Raw genomic sequence first — 24,936 nt, 5'->3', positions numbered from 1 at the left:
AGGTTTCCAGACTGTTGGACTTTCATAAAAAATAAAAAGGCGGATTAGCTTTTTAATTTTTGTTAATAAGGTCATTTAAAAAACTATAATTGTTGCATGAAAGGATATTTTAATACCAAAAATATAGAAAAATATAAAGTTGGAATAAAATCTAATAATTTTGAATTGAATAAGTTTAATGAGAAATTCAATACTTTGACTTTAATTGGCTCGTTTTTGCCTCAAAATATTACTTATTAAAAACTTTGATATTGGAAGTTGCTGTTTAGTAAAATATAAATTAAAAAAAAGATGGCTGGGCACAGTGGCTCACTCCTGTAATTCCAGCACTTTGGGAGGTCAAGAAGGGCGCATCACCTGAGCTCGAGTTTGAGACCAGCCTGGGCAACATGATGTAACCCCATCTCTACTAAAAATACAAAAATTAGCCAGGTGTGGTGACGCCTGCCTGTAATATCAGCTACTCGGGAGGCTGACACAGGAGAATCGCTTGAGCTGGCGGGGCGGAGGCAGCAATGAGCCAAGATCGTGCCACTGCACTCCAGCCTAGGCGGCAAAGCAAACAAAAAAAAAACTTTGGTATTGGAAAATCACTGATAAAGAGAAAAAAATTGTAGAATATTAAGAATGTATACTAGGAGATAAAGCACCTAGAACAATTTTTATCCCAAAATCAACAGATGCAGAGAATGTAGTGTTAGACAAATCCTTGGATATGTGGGCCTGGTCCTCTCAAAATAAAACTCAGTCTAGCTTAATAAGTTAATAAGTGTAAAATATTTATAACTCCACAGACCCCAATAAATAAGAGACAACCCTTCAAACACACTGAAATCTATGTCTCTGAATCACAGAACTTCTCCAAATGTCCCCATCAAACTCCAGCATACATGACTGTAACAGCTATGGGTAAGCTGACATCTGGACAAATTCAAGGTCTTCATTGTCAGATGATAGGGTAAAGGATAAAAGAAACTGAAAGTGAATTCTATTAAAATGGGTACTAACATTTCATTGTATAAATGAAAGTGTTGTTGAGTCTATATCTTAAAAAAAATTAAACGAAAATTCATGAAAATAAACATTTTCCTGTTTATTTAACTACAGACGATCCCCCACTTAAAATTGTTCGACTAACAATTTTTTGACTTTATGATGTTTACCTGAGTATTAAATTTATTTTGACTTCCAATATTTTCAACTGACAATGGGTTTATTGGGAGATAATCCCATCAGAAGTTGAAGAGTATCTGCATATGCAAATTCTCAGAACAAGAATAAATTAAATGTTTGGCATTTTTTACATAATCTTCCCAATGAAATAAAGATAGCAGAATATGACATCCTTACTTCATATTTGAATTTGTAGTATAATCAAAAAGAAGGTCATTTCAGCTCACGCCTGTAGTCCCAACACTTTGGGAGGCTGAGCCAGGTGGATTGCTTGAGGTCAGGAGTTCAAGACCAGCCCTGGCAACATAGAGAAACCCTATCTCTACAAAAGATTAGCCAAGCCTGTAGTCCCAGCTATTGAGAGGCTGAGGCAGGAAAACTGCTTGAGCCCAGGAGGCAGAAGTTGCAGTGAGCCATGATCGTGCCACTGCACACCAGCCTAACCTGGGTAACAGCAAGACCCTGTCAAAAACAAAAACAACAAAACAAAACCTAAAACAGGGAGTCATTTCTGTATAAATATTCAAGGGCCTCATCAATTTTCCCAAGAGCCTTTTTCCTTAGTCCTGTGAGATATTCACATAATGCTTTGAGGTGTCTATCATGTGATAATTGATGTCATTTTCTTTTATCTAATTGATCACTACTCTTAATTCTATGATATCATTATCTGCCAGTGATTTTATATTACTTGACCAGTTCTCTAACATAATTTTCAGGGTTTTGCAAAATTCTGCATCCTTTGTAAGATAAGAAATTTCATGTTCCCACTGACACAGCACTACATTTGCATTACATAGTTTGAAATTTAACAATCAGCAGCAGACCAACAAAGACAGTGGGAGGGAGAAATAGATCCTGGAATATATTTAAATGGGTATTAATTTTTTTTTGTTTTTTGAGATGGAGTCTCACTCTTGTTGCCCAGGCTGGCATGCAATGGCGTGATCTCGGCTCACTGCAACCTCCACCTCCTAGGTTCAAGCGATTCTCCTGCTTCAGCCTCCCAAGTAGCTGGGATTACAGGCGCCTGCCACCATGCCCCACTAATTTTTGTATTTTTAGTAGAGATGGGGTTTCACCATGTTGGCCAGGATGGTCTCGAACTCCTGACCTCAGGTGGTCCGCCCACCTCGGCTTCCCAAAGTACTGGGATTACAGACATGAGCTACCTTGCACAGCCTAAATGGGTACTAATTATTATTTTTTTTTTTTCGAGATGGTTCAAGCGATTCTCCTGCCTCAGCCTCCTGAGTAGCTGGGATTACAGGCACCCGCCACCATGGCCGACTAAATAGGTACTAATTTTTTAAATGTAGTATCACTAAGTAAATATTCTTACGATGACCTCCTGGCTTCTCCCTGCAACTTCATAACTGGGGGGACCTAGATCTTTTTTTTTGTCTTTTGAGATGGAGTCTTGCTCTGTCGCCCAGGCTGGAGTGCAGTGGCACGATCTCAGATCACTGCAACCTCTGCCTCCCGGGTTCAAGCAATTCTCTGCCTCAGCCTCCCGAGTAGCTGGGATTACAGGTGCTGGCCACCATGCCCAGCTAATGATTATTAAATGAACTCTAAATCCACATACAGATCCCTCAGGAATGAGAAGTAAGCCTGTATAATGGGTGTAACTATTTAAATTACAGACTTTTCCCACTACTTTCCCAAAATATGAAGTAACAAAATATTCTCCGTAACTACCAATGTTTTTTATTTTTTTATTTTACAAGATAATAAGCAAACTACAAAACTAAGAAATGAACTAGAAGACATTACCAAGTATGTACAAAATGACTGTCTAGATTCAAACCAGAAAATGCTTGCCCCTGTCTCTGAACAGTACAGTGAGGTGATCTAATGGAACTGAGTATGAATTCCAGCTCCACCACTTACTATATCTAAGAACTTGCGCAAATCTCCTTATTTGAGTTATAGTTTTTTTATTCCTTAAATAGCTACAATATCTGTCTCACAGAGGGATACTGTGAGGATTAAGTAATGTATAAAAAGTGCTTCACAGAAGGTTTGGCACATAGAAAGCATTCAAAAAATGGAAGTTAGTATTATTAATAAATAAAGCACACTTGAGCTCATGCACCAAAGACTCTTCAGATCCTCACTCAAAACTTTTTTTTTTTTTTGAGACAGAGTCTCGCCCTATCGCTCAGGCTGGAGTGCAGTGGCGCGATCTCGACTCACTGCAACCTCCACCTCCTGGGTTCAAGCGAGTCTCCTGCCTCCCGAGTAGCTAGGACTGCAGGTGTGTGCCACCACGCCCAGCTAATTTTTGTATTTTTAATAGAGACGGGGTTTCACCATGTTAGCCAGGCTGGTCTGGAACTCCTGACCTCAGGCAATCTGCCCACCTCAGCTTCCCAAAGTGCTGGCATTACAGGTGTGAGCCGCTGCGCCCAGCCAAAACTCTTAAGTTACGTATACTTCTAAACGAGCTTCAAAATCGATTTCTCTAATCAATAGATCAGAAGAAGCAGATTCAAATTTGTAGGCATGAGTTGCTATGGCAGGCATACTGGCAGCAGCAAATGAAGGCTAACATTGATAAATAATACATTCTAATAGCGGATTAGTCAAAGGTTGTTTTGAGTAAAGGCAAACAACTTGGCACAAGTCATCTTTCTGAGATAAGAATTTTTAAATTATAAAATATTAGCAACATAGAGAAAACTATGAAAAATATAACAAACATCTGTGACACCACTCAGCTTTATCAATTTTAACATTTTATCTTTCACATATTTTTGAACATTACAAACAAAGTTGAAGTGCCTTGTGTATCCCTCCCCAATCCCTTCCCTTCTCTTCCTCCCCAGAGGGAACCACTATCCAAAAGTTGTTGTTATTCCCATGTAAATTTTTAAAACCTTGAATTCATATGTATGTAACCATAAACACTTTATAGTATTGTTTTGCATTCAGTTTTTTCTCTGTAAATGTTTAATAAGCACCCACCATATGCTAGGCACAATTCTAGATGCTGGGATAGAGCACAGAACAAATACATGCCCTCACCAAGCTTATGTTTGTAATGTTTTCAAATTTTATGTAAATGGTATCACACTATAAAGCTCATTCTACATTTTTTTCTTTTCTACCTCATCTTTAAATTTCTGAGATGTGCGTCAGATGCTGATGCTTTTAGTTCATTTATCTTAACTGATGTATTTCATTGTATGAGTACACCAGAATTTATTTATCTATTAATATTTCCTCTTGATAGACATTCGTTTCCAACTTCTATTACAATGCTATAATGAACCTTCTTTATATACCTCCGTGTCCACATATGCATTAATTTCTTTCTTCTTCTTCTTTATTCTTTTTTTAAGAGACAGGGTCTTGCTCTGTCACCCAGACTGGAATGCAGTGGTGCAATCATGGCTCCCTGTAGCCTCAAACTCCTAGGCTCAAGCATTCCTCCTAAGCTTTCCAAGTAGCTGGGACTATAGGCACATACAACTACACCTGGCTAATTTTTAAATTTTTTGTAGAGACGGAGTCTCACTATGTTGCCCAGGCTGGTCTCGAACTCCTGCCCTCCAGTGATTCTCCCACCTCAGCCTCCCAAAATGCTGGGATTATAGGTATGAGCCACCATGCCCAGCCTGCATTAATTATTAAAAAAAATTAATCTTCAACTTTACCATATATTGCTAAACTGCTCTTCAAAATAATGTTATAAGTTTATACTTCATCAGTAATATCTAAGAGTGCCTATTTATCAACATTTCTCTGCCAAGAGAAATACCAAGTATTTTTCTGCCAATACTTGGTATTTACTGTTATTTTTATTTGCACTTCCATAATAAATTATAAGCTTGAACATCTTTCTGTAGTTATTGTTCATTGTAGTTTTTTGTTTTATTTTATTTTATTTATTTATTTTTTTGAGATGGAGTCTTGCTCTTGTTGCCTAGGCTGGAATGCAATGGCACAGTGTTGGCTCACCGCAACCTCCGCCTCATGGGTTCAAGTGATTCTCCTGCCTCAGCCTCCCGAGTAGCTGGGATTACAGGCATGACCACTATGCCCGGCTAATTTTTGTATTTTTATTAGAGACGGGGTTTCTCCACGTTGGTCAGGCTGGTCTCAAACTCCCTACCTCAGGTGATCTACCCAAAAGTGCGGGAATTACAGGTGTGAGCCACCATGCCCGGGCTGTTCATTGTAGTTTATCTTATGTGATTCTCTGCCTCTTTTGCTAAAGGGTTATTATCTTACATACTAATACTTTTCTGGTTATGTACATTGAAAATACCTTCTCCCACCAACTATAGCCTATCTTCTCACATTTTTATGATGCGTATGGTTACAATGAAGTTTAAAATCTTTTTATGCAGTTGAACTGATCAATCCTTAATGATTTATGCTTTCTGTATCTAAAAAAATCCTTTCTTACACTTAGAACACAACTATATTCTATACTTTCTCCTGAAACTTTAAAGGTTTGCTTTCATAATTAGATTTTTAATCTAACTGGAAGTTATTTTCACTTATGGTGTGAAGTATAGATCTAATTTTATTCTATTTTTTCATATATATAGCCAAACCTCTCTTTTCCATTTCCACCCCCCACTGATTCATAATACTCCTGCTATCATATACAACATTTTTATAGGTACACAGGTCTGTTTCTGGGATATTCCATTGTCACTTAATCTACTCCTGTTTTAAGACTACATACTATAGGCATGCACCACCATGCCTCGCTCTTGCTGTTCTATATAAGTTTTAAAATCAAGTTTTATGAAAAATTCTGTTGGTATTTTAACTAAAACTACACTGGATTTATGGAATAATTTGGGGAGAATCAACTTCTTTATGATACTGACTTTTTGCCTCCAGAGAAGATTTGAATTTGTTTTCCTTTTTTTTTTTCTTTTTTCTGAGAGGGGGTCTTGCTATTTTGCTCAGGCTGGCCATGACCTCCTGGGCTCAGCCTTGGCCTCCCATGACCTCCTGGGCTCAGCCTTGGTCTCCCAAGTACCTGGGACTACAGGTGTGTGCCACTGCACCTGGCATACTTATATTTGTTTTTACAGATACATGACAGTGCTTCCAACCTGAATCCAATTGAAAATTGTTGGCTGGAGATTTTGAACTATATGGTAGTGTGAATTTGGGTCCCACACATGGATGAGTGCTGGATTGTGGTTAGATATTCACAGAGGAGGGCCAGGCACAGTGGCTCATGCCTGTAATTTCAGCACTTAGGGAGGCCGAGGTGGGAGGATCGCTTGAGGTCAGCAGTGTCAGACCAGCCTGGGCAACATAGCAAGACCCTGTCTCTACAAAAAGAAATTTTTTAAAATAGCCAGGGGTGGTGGCACACACCTATAGTCCCAGCTACTTGGGAGGTTGAAATGGGAAAATCCCTTGAACTATGCAGTGAGCTATGATCATGCCACTGAACTCCAGCCTGGGCGACAGAGTGGGACTCTGTCTCTAAAATAGAGAGAGACTTTCTCTAAAATAAAAATAAAATAAAATAAGATATTCAGCTACTTCTCTCCCCAGTGCCACAGCCTATATGAACAGGGTGGTTTATCTCTAGATCACCTTTTTGCTGAAAGTAAGCACTTTTGGGGTCCCAGCCTTAAGCAGAGTCATTCTATTAAATTCCTCACCTTAAACTGGTTCTAGAATTATCTCTCTTGTTCTCTTTATTTCTCATACTTGTCAAAACAGAAGCTCAAGGTCACCAGCATTTGGCAGAAGCCTCCAGGGTAAAAGCCAACTGAACACCTGTTTACTTCTTTGCATTCCTGATTCCATTTCATTTTTGGCCCATGGATTCCTGTCTTTCTTATCAGCTCAACTACATATTAGAAAAAAATATATATATAACATTTTATCCAGTATTTGTTTTTAATTAGAAACATTGTTCAGGATATTTTTTGTTCTTAAAAACATATTTGTTTAATGTGAATACATTAACTCTACCACCATTTTGATAACTCTGTTTTGCATCTTTTTTGTTTTTGTTTTCTACCTGCTTGTTTGCTTGCTTGTTTTTGAGACCCCAGATGCAGAAGGTGGAGTTAATCATACTTTTATCCTATTGTAGCATATTTTCATCACCAATCTGTGCAAGGTTCCCAGGTCACTTTGTTGTCTGAGCATTTGTTTCCATTTATCCCCACCTCCAACTTTCATTTCCTCCCCTACCCATTTAGGAAAGGATTTGTTCTGATCGCATGTAGTTGCTTCTGTATGTTGGTGTTCTTACAAAATAGGCATTGTGGTGGCCGGGCGCAGTGGCTCACCGCTGTAATCCCAGCACTTTGGGAGGCCAAGGCGGGTGGATCACCTGAGGTCGGGAGTTCGAGACCACTCTGATTAACATGGAGAAACCCTGTCTCTACTGAAAAATACAAAATTAGCCAGGCGCGGTGGCACATGCCTGTAATCCCAGCTACTTGGGAGGCTGAGGCAGGAGAATCGCTTGAACTTGGAAGGCAGAGGTTGTGGTGAGCTGAGATTGCGCCATTGCACTCCAGCCTGGGCAACAAGAGCGAAACTCCATTTCAAAAAAAAAAAAAAAAGAAAAGGTATTATGGTATTTGGGTGTATGTTTTATTTGCATAAATGATAGCGTATTACATATTCTGCTTCTAGAACATATTTTTCTCTCTAAAAAACTACTAGGTTCTGAAATCTCATACATGTGGCACAGGCATATCTAATCTGGGTTCCCATTGCCGAACATCACCCTGGCGTCATCTGCCACGTTTCACCTGTGCATTCTCTTATTGATGGTGGGCACTCAGCTGGCTCCAGTGCTCTCCCACATACATACGCCACACCAAACAACCTCAAACCTGTGGGCTCTTGTGGATCCTATAAGAATGTCTCTGGACTATATACTCAGTAGCATAACTGCTGGGTCATAGCGTTAGTAGCCCTAGATCCTTTCAGAAAGGCTGCAGCATCCACACCCCATCAGCCATCATGATACAGAACCCATCTATGCCAACATTTGGCTTATCCAGCTTTTAAATTTTTGCAGTCCAGTAGATGTAAAGTGGCATTTTGTTCTAATTCTCATTTGTGTGATTACTAATAACTTTAAGCTTCTCTTTACATGCATAATAGCTGTAGGGGTTTCCTTTCTATCAATTGTTTGTCCATATCCTTTGCCCATTTTTCTACTGGGGTTGCCCTCCTAATTTTTATTTGCAGGAGTCCCTTGTATATTCTGGGCATTAATCCCTTGTCAGCTTTTAACATTGAAATACCTTTTCTCATTTGTTCAGCTATGCATTAACTCTGTTCATATTGCCTTTTTTTTTTTTAAGAAATATACCACTTTTTTAAACTTTTTTTTTTTTTTAAGATGGAGTCTCGCTCTGTCGCTCAGGCTGGTGTACAGTGACACAATCTCGGCTCACTACAGCCGCCACCTCCTGGGTTCCAGCGATTCTCCTGCCTCAGCCTCCTGGGTAGCTGGGATTACAGGCACGTGCCACCAAGCCTGGCTATTTTTTTTTTTTTTTTTTTTTTTTGTATTTTTAGTAGAGACAGGGTTTCACCATGTTGGCCAGGCTGGTCTCAAACTTCTGACTTCAGGTGATCTGCCTGCCTCAGCCTCCCAAAGTGCTAGGATTTGTACAGGCATGAGCCACTGTGCCCAGCCACTTTTTAAAATTTTTAAGTTCAGGGGTACATGTGTAGGTTTGTTATATAGCTAAATTTGTGTCATAGAGGTTTGCTGTACAGATTATTTTGTCACTCAGGTATTAAGCCTAGTACTCATTAGTTATTTAACCTGATCCTCTCCCTCCTCCCACCCTCCACTCTCTGGAAGGCCCCAGCGTCTGTTGCTCCCCTCTATGTGTCCATGTGTTCTCATCATCTAGCTCCCACTTCTAAGTGAGAACATGCAGTATTTGGTTTTCTGTTCCTGCATTAGTTTGCTAAAGATAATGGCCTCCAGTTTTACCCATGTTCCTACAAAGGACATGATCTCATTCTTTTTTATGGCTGCATAGTATTGCATGGTGTATATGTACTACATTTTCCTTATCCAGTCTGCCATTGATGGGCATTTAGGTTGATTCCATGTTTTTGCTATTGTGAATAGTGCTGCAATGAACATATGCATGCATGTGTCTTTATCTTTGGGTATATACCCTGTAATGGGACTGCTGGGTCGAATGGTAGTTGTTTTTAGGTCTTTGAGGAATCAACACACTATTTTCCACAATGGTTGAACTAATTTACACTGTCACCAATGTGTATAAGTGTTCCTTTTTCTCTGTAACCTCACCAGCATCTGTATTTTTTTGACTTTTTAATAACAGTCATTTGTTCAGGATATTTTAAAATCTTCTACTGCCTAATTTTTATCTGCTTGATTTATCAGTTTTGGATAGAACTGTATTAAAATATCTCACTATAATTGTAGACTCCTAATTGTTTATAATTCTGTTTTTGCTTTGTGTATTTTAAGGCTATATTTAAGGTGCATTCAAGTTCATAATTATAAATCTTCTTGGTAGACTTTTCCTTTCATTAATATGTACCGTTTCATTTTATCTTTATTAAAGCCCTTGGTCTTTCATCTGTCTGATATTGATAATTTCTATCAGTTTTCTTTTCCCATTTCTCAGTGGTTTTATTTTTGGTATTACTAAACATCTATCGATAGAGCAACGGATACATAATTTGGCTTTTTATTCAAATTGTTGACTCTTTTTTTTTTTTTTTTTTGAGACGGAGTCTTGCTCTGTGGCCCAGGCTGGAGTGCAGTGGCGCAATCTCGGCTCACTGCAAGCTCTGCCTCCCAGGTTCGTGCCATTCTCCTGCCTCAGCCTCTCCGAGTAGCTGGGACTACAGGCGCCTGCCACCACGCCTGGCTAATTTTTTGTATTTTTAGTAGAGACGGGGTTTCACCGTGGTCTCGATCTCCTGACCTCGTGATCCGCCCGCCTCGGCCTCCCAAAGTGCTGGGATTACAAGCGTGAGCCACCACGCCCGGTGGTTGACTCTTAACAAAGAAAATTAATCTATATTTACTTTGAACTACTCATATATTTGGAACTCTTTCTACTTCTTGTCTTCTATATTCTATTTATTATCCCTTTTCTTCACTTAAATTTTTTTTTTTACTTTTTTAAACTATCCTGTCTTTTACTGAACTAATTAAGTTTTCAATATTCTCTTTTGCCCTTCTGCTGCTTTGAGAGCTATAATGGTTTGTATTTCCATTATTTTAGTTAAATCTTTTCAGTTTTTTCATCGCATATATTTAATTATACATTTTTCTAGAAAAGTCTGAATTACTTAATATTTTTATCTTCCTCTCGAACATGAAGAGGGCCTTAACATATTATACCTTCCCACTTAACTCCCCCGTGCATACAATCTATTTGTTGTTGCTATCTAGAACCACACTGTCCAATTTGGTAATGTAGCCTTTACCTACATCTGCTTTTGAGTCCTTGATAGGCAGGCAGTCTGAATTAAGATGTGCTCTAATGACTGGGCACGGTGCCTGACGCCTGTAATCCCAGCACTTTGGGAGGCTGAGGCAGGTAGATCATTTGAGGTCAGGAGTTCGAGACCAGCCTGGCCAACGTGGTGAAACCCCATCTCTACTAAAAATACAAAAATTAGCTGAGTGTGGTGGCACATGCCTGTAATCCTAGCTACTCAGGAGGCTGAGGCACAAGAATTGCTTCAGTCCAGGAGACAGAGGTTGCAGTGAGCCGAGATCACACCACTGCACTCCAGCCTGGGCAACATAGCGAGACTCTGTCTCAAAAAAAAAAAAAAAGATGTGCTCTAAGTATAAATACAAACTGGATTTTGAAGACTTAGCATGAAAAAAATGAAAGTAAAATATCTCAATAATTTTTATATTGATTACATGTTGAAATGATAATATTTTGGACATACTGGGTTAAATAAATTATTAAAAATTAATTTTACCTCTTTTTTCTTTTTTAATGTGACTACTATAAAATTAAAAATTACATATGTGATTCGCATTACATTTTTATTGGATAGTGCTAATTTAGAGTTTTAGTTTTTATTTTGTTTTACGTGTACCCCCCCCCAAAAAAAACTCCTAAATTCCTTTCTCTTAGTAACAGTTAACATTTTACCTAATTACAATTCTTTAGTCTGGATTAACAGTTTCCCTGGACATAAGATGGTATTGAACATTATTTTGCCTTCATATTGAAGATATTAATATTACTCCATTTTCTCCTGATATCAACTATTGCTAATGAGAAACCTGTTTCTGTAATTACTGTACTTCTGTAGGTAATCTGGCTTCTAACTTTGGTAGCTTCTAAGATTTTCTCTTGACTTTTGGTATTCTAGAGTTTCACCACAACCTGTCTAGATGTAGATTTATCTTTATTTAAACTGCTTACACTATAAAGTTCACTTTTGATTTGATGTCTCAGGCCCTTCAGTGCTAAAAATTCTCAGCCATTGTTATCTTCAAAAATTAGTTTTCTACCACTATTTTTCTATAACTATACACTGTAATCTCTCAATTAATCCTGTCTTTCAACTACTTTTTCATATTTTAACCTTTTTTATGTGTTCTGTGTGAATTTTAAGTGCTATATTCTAACTTGTTAATTCATTTATCAATAGTGTAAAAGGTAAAGTTTATCCCATCTATTGAGTTTTTCATATACCAACTACATAATTTCTTTTTCTTTCTTTTTATAAAGATAGAGTCTTGCTCTGTCACCTAGGCTGAGAGCAGTGGTGCAATCATAGCTCACTGCAGCCTTGAACTCCTGGGCTCAAGTGATCCTCCTGTCTCAGCCTCTCAAGCTGCTGGGATTACAGGTACAAGATACCAAGCCCAGCTTGATGCTTTTTTTTTTTTTTCCATAAGTTATTGGAATACAGGTGGTATTTGGTTACATGAGTAAGTTCTTTAGTGGGGATTTGTGAGACCCTGGTGCACCCATCACCCAAGCAGTATACGCTGCACCATATTTGTTGTCTTTTATCCCTCGCCCAACCTCCCGCTCTTCCCCTCAAGTCCCCAAAGTCTATTGTATCATTCTTATGCCTTTACGTCCTCATAGCTTAGGTCCCACATATCAGTGGGAACCTGTGATGTTTGGTTTTCCATTCCTGAGTTACTTCACTTAAAATAATAGTCTCCAGTCTCATCCAGGTCATTGCAAATGCTGTTAATTCATTCCTTTTTATGGCTGAGTAGTATTCCATCATATAGATATATATATATACCACAGTTTCTTTATCCATTCATTGATTAATGGGCATTTGGGTTGGTTCCACGATTTGGCTATTGTGAATTGTGCTGCTATAAACATGTGTACAAGTATCTTTTTCAAATAATGACTTCTTTTTCTCTGGGTAGATACCCAGGAGTGAAATTGCTGGATCAAATGGTAGTTCTACTTTTAGTTCTTTAAGGAATCTCTCCACTGTTTTCCATAGCAGCTGTACTAGTTTACATTCCCATCAGCAGTGTAGAAGTGTTCCCTGATCACCGCATCCACGCCAACATCTACTGTTTTTTGATTCTTTGATTATGGCATTCTTACAGGAGTAAGGTGGTATCGCACTGTGGTTTTGACTTGCATTTCTCTGATCATTAGTGATGTTGAGCATTTTTTCCTATGTTTGTTGGCCATATGAAGAATTATTTTTCTGAGAATTGTCTATTCATTTCCTTAGCCCACTTTTTTAATGGGATTGATTGTTTTTTTCTTACTGATTTGAGTTTGTTGTAGATTCTGGATATTAGTCCTTTGTCAGATGTATAGATTGTGAAGTCTTCTCCCACTCTGTGGGTTGTCTGTTTATTCTGCCGACTGTTCCTTTTGCCATGCGAAATCTCTTTAGTTTAATTAGGTCCCAGCTATTTATCTTTATCTTTATTGCAATTGCTTTTGGGGTTTTGGTCATGAAGTCCTTGCCTAAGCCAATGTCTGGAAGGGTTTTTTCATTATAGTTTCAGGTTTTAGGTTTAAGTCCTTAATCCATCTTGAGCTGATTTTTGTATAAAGTGAGAGATGAGAATCCAGTTACATTCTCCTACGTGTGGCTAGCCAATTATCCTAGCACCATTTGTTGAAAAGGGTGTCCTTTCCCCACGTTATGTTTTTGTTTGCTTTGTCCAAGATCGGTTGGCTGTAAGTATTTGGATTTATATCTGGGCAGCTTGACATTTTTAATTTCTGAGAGTTCTAGCTAGTTCTTTACTACATTGACTTTTTCTTGTTCAATCTCTTTTGTTTCAGTTTTTAAGCTCTCTTTAATTGGAACATATCCTTTAATTTATTTCTCTGAGCATCCTTAAAAGTTAAAGTTAAAAGTAAAAGTTAAAGGCTTAAAAGTTTCTCCCAATCATTGGAATACCATGCAGCTATTAAAAAGAATAAGGTAATCCCATGGGTATTAATATCAAATGATCTCTAAACATGTTATTAAGTGAAAAAGGCAAGGTAAATAATAACGTGTAAATGCTACCATTTATATAAAAATGTACATATGTGTGAGTGTATATATATATGCTTGTATATGCAACAATTATCTTAGAAAGGATAGCAAGAAATGGATAACAGTGGTTGCCTTTGGGGAGGGAAACTGGGTAGCTAGGTGAAAGAGGTGGAGATAGATTTACTTTTCACTGTTTACCCTTTTTGTACCTTTGAATTTTGTACTACATGCATCTATTACTAGTCAAAAATAAATACATAATTTATTTTTTAAAATAAAGACTTTGTTGAACTGCTCCATAAAATTAATTTCATCCAGATAAATGAATGTTTTGGTGGCTGATTTTGTTATATTAATATTATATGTCTTTATAAATTTTAGAATTTGGGTTATAGGTTTCTTTTGAGTAGAAAGGGTTTTTAATTTCTCTCTCTCCTCCTGTTTAATGGTTTCAGAGTTGCTCCCACTTGGCCATCTGGGCCCCCGGTCCACAACTAGGCCTTATAATGACATTTCGGGGCTCCAGTTTAATAATGATATTGGAAATATCATACATACACATTCAGTTACTGACTCAGCAAGTGGCTTCATTCAATAGCTACTGATGAGGCTGTGTTTTTATCAGCTAAAACTTACAGTCTTGGGTAGTGAATAGCTCTTTTCTCTTTTCAGCCTTTCATAAATAAGACAGATATTTTAACCAAACCCCAGGCTTCATGTAGTGATTCTGGCTCTGGTTCCTGCCTTGCATGAAACACTTAAGCACTTCTTAATCCTTTTACCTGACAGGAGCAAAACTGCTAGATGTCAGTGCTGGACTGAAAGCCAGCTCGTCTGTGGTTTCAGCCCTGTTTAAAACTTTGTGTCTGTGTTTCATTTCTGGCCCACGAAGATGTTTATGTTGTTTCAGAATGTGGCTATATATTTTGTGCTATTTAATTTATTGTTCTATGTGTTTGGAGCATAGAAGTTACATCAAAACACCCAGTATGTTACTTTGACTAGTAATTTCCATATTTCTTTTTTTAGAAAATTAAAAGTAATAATTATAAAAGTAATATCTCATTACATAGAAAAAATAGAAAATTACTCATAATCCATCCATTCTAACTACTGTTAGAATTTTAAAATATTTCCTTTTAATCTTTTTCTTCTATATCATCTCCTATTTGTATAATTCTTATCACAATTTTAACATGTATTATGCCAAGCATTTGTCTATGTTGCTATGTAGTCTCTATGACCATCATTTTAATGACTGAATATTAATCACCAAACTACTCAATTATAATTCACTTCCCACATTATTGAAAATTAAGGAGCTTCCAGTGATGCTACAAAGAAGTTGTCTGTGCATGTACTTTTTCTCTTAACAGTCTGTATTTCTGCGGAGGGTGGTGGGGTGGAAGTGAGAGGTGCTAAGCAATGGGACTGCCATCATTCTACACAGATCATTAGCACAAAGGCATTACAGGACTAGCATAATACATGGCTGAGGTTCATAATGATGACCCTAATATATGAAAAGGTAAAATTATATAGAAGTTAGAAATGTATTTCAGAGTTTTGTAATTAAAGGATTAGTTTTATAAGGGATTAGATTCACAATTCACAATGTGGATCATCTAGCAGTGCTGGATAAGGCATTACACATTTTCATTTTCACTGACTTCCAAAACAGAACATTTTGGGCCACACTGATAAAGTTCACTTTTTCACTATAATACTAACCTGATATTATTTACACAGTCTTCATGAGCTTCAGAAAGTGTTTTTATGTGCTTTGAAGATATAGGGTCAAAAAGCAGAACTTCAGTTTGTTCACAAGCAACTGTCAGCACTGACCTGAAAGCAAATGACACATTTATCTTGTTTAGTTTTCTAGCATTCGCTGGTTATTGATATTCACTTATTTATAATTACACAAGCTATAGGTAAGTAACTTTTTGCCCATGTTAGTACCAAATGTTTAAAAGATTGATACTGTCTGTGGTTGGCAAGAGTAGTAGGAAATGGTACTCTCATACATTATGGTGGAGTATAATCTGCTACAGCTTATGTTTGGACACCACCTCTAAAGTATCGGAATTTAAAATGGGTATATGTTTTGACTCAGCAATTTTTTCTGGGAATTTAATCTAGAGAACTAATTACTTACAAGTACAAAGAGACGTATAAAGATATGCTTCATTGTAAAAAGGAGAAATTCAAAGTATCTTAATTGTACATGACAGAGGGAGTGATTGATTATACAAGCCATAGTACACAATACTTCGAAATACTGAAGAGAAGTTATAAAGAAAGGGGTAGCTTTATATGAATATGAAAGAACTCCAAAACATATTTTTAAATAAAAAAGGTGGTTGCCAAAAAAATGTACATTGATGAGACAACTTAGGGGAAAAATCATATACAACCAAATTATATATTTCTTCATCACTGTCAATAAAACGTACTGGAAAATACCTGGCATATAACCTATCAGACCAGTTAAACATAGTCATACTTATCAGTCTTTTCCTTCATGGTTTTTTAGGTTTGTCTCTTGTTTCAGGCCTTCCCCACCGCAAAGTTATATTTTTACAAACCTTTGACAAACCTTGTTTTGATTTGTGAAAATCTATCGTATTTTATTTTATTTATTTTGATTAAGTATAAGTTTTTTGTGGGCCCTGCTCTTTCAGATTCGTTTCATTTCTAGCAAATGAGATCCTGAGTATTTTATACAACTAAGATGAACGTACATAAGATAGAATAAATAGCCAAAAACTTTTCTATTCAGAACAAACTTTTTAGGTAAAGTGGGAGATTAAAAAACAACTATTAAGTTGAAATCTTGGCCGGGTGTGGTGGCTCACGCCTGTAATCCCAGCACTTTGGGAGACCGAGGTGGGTGGATCACAAGGTCAGGAGTTCGAGACCAGCCTGGCCAACCTAGTGAAACCCTGTCTCTACTAAAATTTCAAAAAAAGTTAGCCAGGCGTGGTGGTGGGGGCCTGCAGTCCCAGCTACTTGGGAGGCTGAGGCAGGAGAATCGCTTGAACCCAAGAGGCGGAGGTTGCAGTGAGCCAAGATCGCGCTACTGCACTCCAGCCTGAGTGACAGATTAAGACTCTGTCTCAAAAAAAAAAAAAAAAAGTTGAAATCTTTTCTATATTTAGTAATCATGGACTTGTCTGCATAAACCCTTTTTTAAGACATTTGGACTTCAAATTTAATAATATCTGAAATTTTTTATGCTAGTCATCAGGAGTAAAAATATTCAAATTAATATTTGTAATTTTTGAAGACATATAAATAGCTATTTCTTTTTGTAAGTCAGAAGAACCCTGAAATGAACTTTTTTCCCTTTTGTGCATAAGTAGTGAATCAATGGTTCTGGGAGACTTTTTTTTTTTTGGTGGAGATGGGATCACACTATGTTGCTCAGGCTGGTCTCAAATTCCTGGCCTTAAGTGATCCTCCCACATCAGCCTCCCAAAACTCTGGGATTACAGGCATGAACCACCAGTCCCAGACTCTGGGAGATTCTTTTTTTCTGAGATGAAGTCTCGCTCTGTCACCCAGGCTGAAGTGCAGTGGCGTGACCTCAGTTCACTGCAACCTCCGCCTCCCTGGTTCAAGTGATTCTCCTGCCTCAGCCTCCAGAGTAACTGGGATTACAGGCACCCGCCACCACACCCGACTAATTTTTGTATTTTTAATGGAGACAGGGTTTCACCATGTTGCCCTGGCTGGTCTCAAACCTCAAGTGATCCTTCTGCCTCAGCCTCCCAAATTGCTGGGATTATAGGTGTGAGCCACCACACAAAGCCAACCTCTGGGAGATTCTTAATCTTGAACATTGTATAAAAGGGATCTATAAAACTGTTAGTTATTGTTTTGTTTGAATCAAATTATAGTATATTTTTATACATGGTATGATATGTATCTTTTAAAAGATACATATTTATTTAAAAGATACATATTGCTTTGTTTATTGCTGGTACACAATTTGTCCCAATATCAAGGCTGATCTTATTTACATTGGTTTATAATGCCATCTTCACTACATACAAGTTTTGTTCTTCAACTGTATACTGGTATTCTATGCAACACCACACTATCTTAATTTCTAGAAGGCTTATGATATATTTGCTATGTGGCAAAGCAAGATTCCCTCATTTGCTTTACAAACACTTTTTCTTGGCTAATACTATGCTTTCTCTTCAAGTAAATTTTATATATACCATGTCAGGTTCTGTTAAAAAATTTTGTTGAAATTTTATTGAAATGCACTGACTTTAGAGATTACTTAGGTAGAATTTATATGATACAATATTGATTTACCTCATACAGTAATATACACATTTTCCCACACATTAAAGATTTTCTTAGAGTATCTGAGCAAATCTTGGACCTTTGACCATCCTTATACACTTAGAATCAACATATCAATTTATGTATACACACACACACACACACACACACACACACACACACACACCCCAGGTGCAGATGTTAATTGAGATTGTATTAAATCTATTAATACCAAAAGGTTGTGTTGTTTTTTTTGAGACAGAGTTTTGCTCTTGTTGCCCAAGCTGGAGTGCAATGGCACGATCTCAGCTCACTGCAATCTCTGCCTCCTGGGTTCAAACGATTTTCCTGCCTCAGCCTCCCAAGTAGCTGGGATTACAGGCGTGTGCCACCATGCCCAGCTAATTTTTCGTATTTTTAGTAGAAACGGGGTTTCACCATGTTAGCCAGGCTGGTCTCTAACTCCTTACCTCAGGTGATCCACCCACCTTGGCCTCCCAAAGTGCTGGGATTACAGGCGTGAGCCACAGCACCTTGCCCAAAAAGTTGTAATGGAACTGCTATCTTTACAATATGGAATCATCCAATCCATTAACTTAATCTATCTCCATTTATTTAAATCTTCTGTAATTTTCTCAATAAAATTGTATAGTTTCCTCCATATGGCCTATGCCTACCTTCTGTTGAACTTATTCCTGGGCACTTGATTTTTTTAATATATTTGAATAAATGTTCTTTTAAAATTTTTGCTTATGCTGGACACAGTGGCTTATTCTTGTTATCCCAGAATTTTGGGAGACCAAGGAGGAAAGATTACTTGAGCTCAGGAGTTTGAGATCAGCCTGTGCAACACAGTGAGACCTTGTCTCTACAAAAATTTTAAAATTTAGCCAGGTATGGTGGTGCACACCTATAGTCCCAGCTATTTGGGTGGCTGAGGTGGGAGGATCAGCTGAGTCAGGGAGGTTGAGGCTGTAGTGAGCTATGATCATGCCACTGCACTCCAGCCTAGCTGACCAAGATCCTGTCTCAAGAAAAATTTTTTTGGCTTTGCTTATTGCTGGTATACAGAAATGTAACTGATTTTTTAATACTGATTATTTATCAATCAATCTTACTATTCTATTATTTGGGGTTTTTGGTTGATAATAATACCATCTATAAAATAATTGTTTTGTTCTTCCTGTTTTTTTTTTTTTTTATTGGAGACAGAGTTTCGCGCTTGTTGCCCAGGCTGGGGTGCAATGGCGTGATCTCAGCTCACTGCAACCTCCGCCTCCTGGGTTCAAGTGATTCTCTTGCCGCAGCCTCCCGGGTAGCTGGGACTACAGGCATGTGCCATGATGCCCAGCTAATTTTTGTGTTATTAGTAGAGACAGGGTTTCACCATGTTGGCCAGGCTAGTCTCGAACTGCTGACCTCAGGTGATCCACCTGCCTCGGCCTCCCAAAGTGCTGGGATTACAGGCATAAGCCACCATGCCCAGACTGTTCTTCTTTTTAAAAACCTGTTTCCTTCTCTTTTTGGTTGTTATACTGACTAGGACTTTCAGAACAATGTTGAATAGAAATGTTACACAGGCACTCATCTTGTTCCTGATCTTCAAGAATATATTCAACATTTCATCATTAAGTACACTGTTTGCTGTAGGTTTTTTGGGCAGATTCCTACTACTAGATTAAGGAAAGTTCTGTTTCAATTTTGCTAAGCTTTCTTTCCATGAATATATGTCAAACTGTGTAAGAGATTTTTCAGCATTTATTGAGATATTCCTATATTTTCCCTTTAATATATTAATGTAGTTATTTACATTAATTTACTTTCTAATTTCAAATCAGTCTTTTATTTTTACCTCATTGATAGATTCCGTTGGCTAGTATTTTGTTTAGGATTTTTCTATCTTTATTCTTCAGTGAAATTGCATGGTAATTTTGCTTTCTTGTGCTATTTATTCATGTCAGATTTTGGTATAAAGTGTATGCTAACATCATAGAATGAGTTAAGACTGGCCCTTGTTATTTTATACACTGGAATAGTTTATGTAAGTTGGGATTATTTATTTCTTGTAAATTTGGTAGTTCTAGTCTATAAAACCATCTAGACCTAACTACTGATGCAGTATTATTGGTTACGATACTACTTTCTAATCTTCTACTAATGTCAGTTTCTACTTTTCTAGGAATTAGCCTATTTCATTGAACTTTAGAATTCTATTGGCATGAAGTTGTTCACAATATCTTCTGTTTCTATTTTTAAACTTTAAAGGCCAGACACAGTGGCTCTCACCTATAATTCCAGCACTTTGGGTGGCTGAGGCAGGAGGATCACTTGAGCCCAGGAGTTTGAGACCAGCCTGGCAACACAGCAAGACCCTGTCTCTTAGAAAAAAAAATTGAAGGCCAGGTGTGGTGGCTCACGCCTGTAACCCCAGCACTTTAGGAGGCCGAGGCGGGCGGATCACAAGGTCAGGAGTTTGAGACCAGGCTGGCCAACATGGTGAAACCCATCTCTACTAAAAATACCAAAAAAAAAAAAAAAAAATAGCCGGCGTGGTGGCACACGCCTGTAATTCCAGCTACTCGGGAGGCTGAGGCAGGAGAATCGCTTGAACCCAGGAGGTGGAGGTTGCAGTAACCCAAGATCATGCCATTGCACTCCAGCCTGGGTGACAGAGTGAGACTCCATCTCAAAAAAAAAAGATAGTGACAAATAGTTTCAAAGTGGTTCAATTGCACTCTATTCCTTCTTTTTACCTTCTTTGGGTATAATTTGTTGTTCTGTTTCAAAGTTCTTGAGATAGATGCTTGGCTTAGTGACTATTCAGCCTTTCTTCTTTTCTAATGTCTGCATTTAGGGACCTAAGATTTTCCTCTATACATGGCTTCAGCTGCAATTGCACAAATTTTGATAGTGTTTTCATCATTCAGTTTCAAATATTTTATAATTTATACTGTGATTTCTTCGACTCACAAGTTATTTAAAAGAGCATTTCCAAAAATAAAGAGATTTTCTAGTTATTTATTTCCTGAACTTTCATTGAAAAACAAACTGCTCAATCTCAATGCTTGGAAATTGTATGAATTTGCTTTTTGTGTTGTCTGATATTAACATAACACACCAACTTTCATTTAGCTAATGCCAGCAATGGTATATGCCTTGACATCCTTTTACTTTAAAACTGTGTATCCTTACATTTCAGGTATGTCTTCTGTAAGCAGTTTTTAAAAATCTGATCTGACAATCATTGTCTCAGTCAAATTACATTTAATGTAACTACTAGCAATCTTTGAGTTGAAATCTGTCACCTTAGAATTTACTTTCCATTTGTCCTGTCTGTTCTATGTCCCTTTTCAGTTGCTTTAAACATTTTTTTGACCAGGCACATTGGCCAATGCCTGTAATCCTAGTGTTTTGGGAGTCCAAGGCGGGAGGATAGCTTGTAGCCAGGAGTTGGAGATCAGCCTGGACAACACGTGGAGACCCTATCTCTATAAAAAAATAAAATGGCCAGGCATAGTGGCTTATGGCTGCAGTCCTAGCTGCCCAGGAGACAGGCGGGAGGACTGCTTGAGCCCAGGAGTTGGAGGTTGCCGTGAGCTGTGACAGCACCAATGAACTCCAGCCTGGGCAACAGTGCAAGACCCCATCTCTAAGAATATATATATATTTGCTATTGATATCTCCCCGTACACTATTTAGTATGTTAAATATATTCTTTTACTATTCTTTTAGCGAATACCTAAAGAGCTAACATCATGCATCAACTTTTTAAAGTGAAGTACATAATTATTACTTCCTGGATGATGCAAGAACCTTAGCTCACTTCAACTTCCTTTATCCCATCCTAATATTTAATTTTTAGATATAATTATATATAAATTTAATGCTCTACTAAAATTTCTCATGTTTTATACCATTCCCAGCCTGGACAACAAACTGAGAACCTTGTCTCTACAAAAAATAAAAAAATTAGCCAGGCATGCTGGCGTGTGCCTGTGGCCCCAGCTACACAAAAGACAGAGGCAAGAGGATTACTTGAGCCCAGGAAGTCAAGGCTGCAGTGAGCAGTGTTCATGCCACTGCACTCCAGCTTGGATGACAGAGAAAGACTCTGTCTAAAAAAAAGAAAAAAAGTTAACATTCATTTTGATTTACACACATATTTATTTTTGTTCTTTTCATTCTTTCCTGTACCTCTTGTCTTCCACCTTTTTCCTTCCTCCTAAAGAATAATTTTGTTACCTGTTTCTGTGTAGATCTGATAGTGGCAAATTCTCTCAATATTTGTCTGGCAATTGTCTCTTGACTTCCATTGTTTCTGCAGTGAACTTAGCTCTCTTTTTGAGCCTCCTTTGAAAGTAATCTATCTCTTTCCTCTAGCTGCTTTTAAGATTTTCTTTGTCTTTGTGCATGTATGTTTTATTTTAGTTTTAGCAGCTTTACTCTTGTAGCTAAGTGTGGCTTTATCTTTCTTTTTTTCTTCTTTTTTTTGTTGTTTGTTTTTGAAGCAGTTGGTAGGGATTTTTATTTTTGTTTTTAAAGCAGTTGGAAGGTTTTTTATTTGTTTTTGAAGCAGTTGGTAGGGATTTTTATTTTTGTTTTTAAAGCAGTTGGAAGGTTTTTTTTTTTGTTTTTGAAGCAGTTTCAGAAGGTTTGGAGTGTGGTGGCGCTGGAGTGCAGTGGCGCAATCTCAGCTCACTGCAGCCTCGACCTCCCAGATTCAATTGATCCTCCTCCGTCAGCCTCCTGAGTAGCTGAGACCACAGGCACATGTCACCACACCCGGCTAATTTTTTTGTATTTTTTTGTAGAGTCAGGGTTTTGCCATGTTGGCTGGGCTAGTCTCAAACTCCTGAGCTCAAGAGGTCCAACTACCTCAGCCTCCATAAGTGCTGGGATTACAGGGGTGCACCACCATGCCTGGCCTGCTTTTTTGTCTTTCTCTTGCTTGAGATGTATAGCCTTTCTTGAATCTACAATGTCTTTTGTTAATTTTAAAAATTGTCATCCATTATCTGTTCAAATATTGATTTATCTTCATTCTCTTTAATATCTTTCTGAAACTCCATTTATATTTATAAGATCTTTTCCCTGTATCTTATGACATATCTCAATCTCTATGTCTCATTTTGGTAAATCTGAGCTTTATTCTGTATATTTTTTTCTCATCTGTTCTCAAGCTCACAAATCCTTCAGCTGTGTCCAGTTTGCTGTTAAATCATCCAGTGAGTTTTTATCAGTTACTGTACTTTTTAGTTCTAGGGTTTTCTTTTTATAGCTTCTAGTTCTCTGCTAAATTTCTCCATCTTATAATTCCTTGAACATATTAAATAGTTTTAATGTCAGATCTCCTGTGGGTCTATTTCTATTGTTTGCTGATTTTCTTGGTCTTTCAGACAACGAATCTCTTTGTACAAGTGCTCATCACTGTATACGAAAATTGTAGGGATAATTTAAAGCACTGGATGATATATTATCTTTTTTAAAAATTTCTTTAGAGACAGGGTCTTGCTTGGTCACCCAGGCTGAAGTGTAGTGGTGTGATTATAGCTCACTGTAACCTCAAACACCTGGGCTTAAACAATCCTCCCACCTCACCCTCCAGAGTAGCTAATGGCAGGCGCACACCACCTTGCCCAGCTAATTTTTAAATTTTTTGCAGATATGGGATCTCCCGCTATGTTGCTCAGACTGGTCTCCAACTCCTGGCCTCAATCAATCTTCCCTCCTCAGCCTCCCAAAGAACTCGGATTAAAGGTGTAAGCAACGGCACTCAGCTGCATATTTTCTTCTTCCATAGAAGATTCATATTTAATTATGGCAAGTAAGCTAGAGTAGAGGTGCCGGCAATCTGAGGTCTTCTTAATCTACGTAGGGAATGAGATTATTTGAAGCTGACCTTTATTCCCTATGAGTACTGTCTATTCTGGATTCACCTTTAGTCCTAGGGTATATTGGGTGGGGGGAGGGGAGTTTCAATCCCAAACCTAAATTGCGGATCCTAAATTGCAGTTCTTGTAATCTCATCTATCCCACCCATGAGTCCATTAGAAATACCATTCAGAGGTCAGGCGCAGTGGCTCACGCCTGTAATCCTAGCACTTTGGGAGGCCGAGGCGGACGGGTCACCTGAGGTCGGGAGGTCGAGACCAGCCTGACCAACACGGAAAAAGCCCGTCTCTACTAAAAACACAAAAATTAGCCGGGCGTGGTGGCGGGCGCCTATAATCCTAGCTAATCCGGAGGCTGAGGCAGGAGAATCGCTTGAACCCTGGAGGCGGAGGTTGCAGTGGGCCAAGATCACGCCATTGCACTCCAGCCTGGGCAACAAGACCGAAACTCCGTCTCAAAAAAAGAAAGAAATACCATTCAGCCTCATTGCTGCTGCTGCTTTTGAGATTGACAGATGCCTCTCAGAGAAGTGAGCTCAAAAGCTGGGCTCACATCACTGGCTTTCCTATTTTTTAGAACTTGACCCTGCAATTTCTTCATTGCCCTGATGATGCTCTAATCCCCTCAAACATAAGCTTTCTATATCTTACATTAAATATTTACTATTTCCTCTAGCTTTTCTGATTATTCTCAGTTGGAAGTTTGGTCCAAACCATCTACCTCTTGCATATAAAATTGTCCCCCCAACTTTTTTTTAAGACGGAGTTTTGCTCTCGTTGCCCAGGCTGGAGTGCAGTGGCGCAATCTCAGCTCACTGCAACCTCCGCCTCCCAGGTTCAAGCGATTCTCCTGCCTTAGCCTCCTGAGTGGCTGGGATTACAGGCATTTGCTACCACGCCCAGCTACTTTTTTGTATTTTTAGTAGAGATGGGGTTTCACCATGTTAGCCAGGCTGGTCTCAAACTCCGGACCTCAGGTGATCCAGCCGCCTTGGCCTCCCAAAGTGCTGGGATTACAGGCGTGAGCCACCACACACGGCCGCCCTGCCCCTCCCACCCTTTTATTTTTTTAATTTGAGACAGAGTTTCGCTCTTTTGCCCAGGCTGGAGT

At 38.3% G+C, this 24,936-nt stretch overlaps 1 protein-coding gene across 2 annotated transcripts in view; it reads right to left on the bottom strand.

Annotated features, from left to right (window-relative positions):
• The window catches only part of DCAF10 (DDB1 and CUL4 associated factor 10), a 67,497-nt gene that overhangs the window by 29,509 nt on the left and 13,052 nt on the right, over nt 1–24,936 (bottom strand). For both annotated transcript variants that reach the window (XM_032164196.2, XM_032164197.2), the window contains exon 2: nt 15,367–15,480. In XM_032164196.2, the coding sequence (XP_032020087.1) occupies nt 15,367–15,480 (114 nt within the window). The remainder of the gene's footprint in view (nt 1–15,366; nt 15,481–24,936) is intronic.

The sequence above is a fragment of the Hylobates moloch genome, unplaced genomic scaffold (assembly GCF_009828535.3).
Source record: "Hylobates moloch isolate HMO894 unplaced genomic scaffold, HMol_V3 SCAFFOLD_10, whole genome shotgun sequence".
NCBI lineage: Eukaryota > Metazoa > Chordata > Mammalia > Primates > Hylobatidae > Hylobates > Hylobates moloch.
This window is presented reverse-complemented; position numbering and strand designations above follow the sequence as displayed.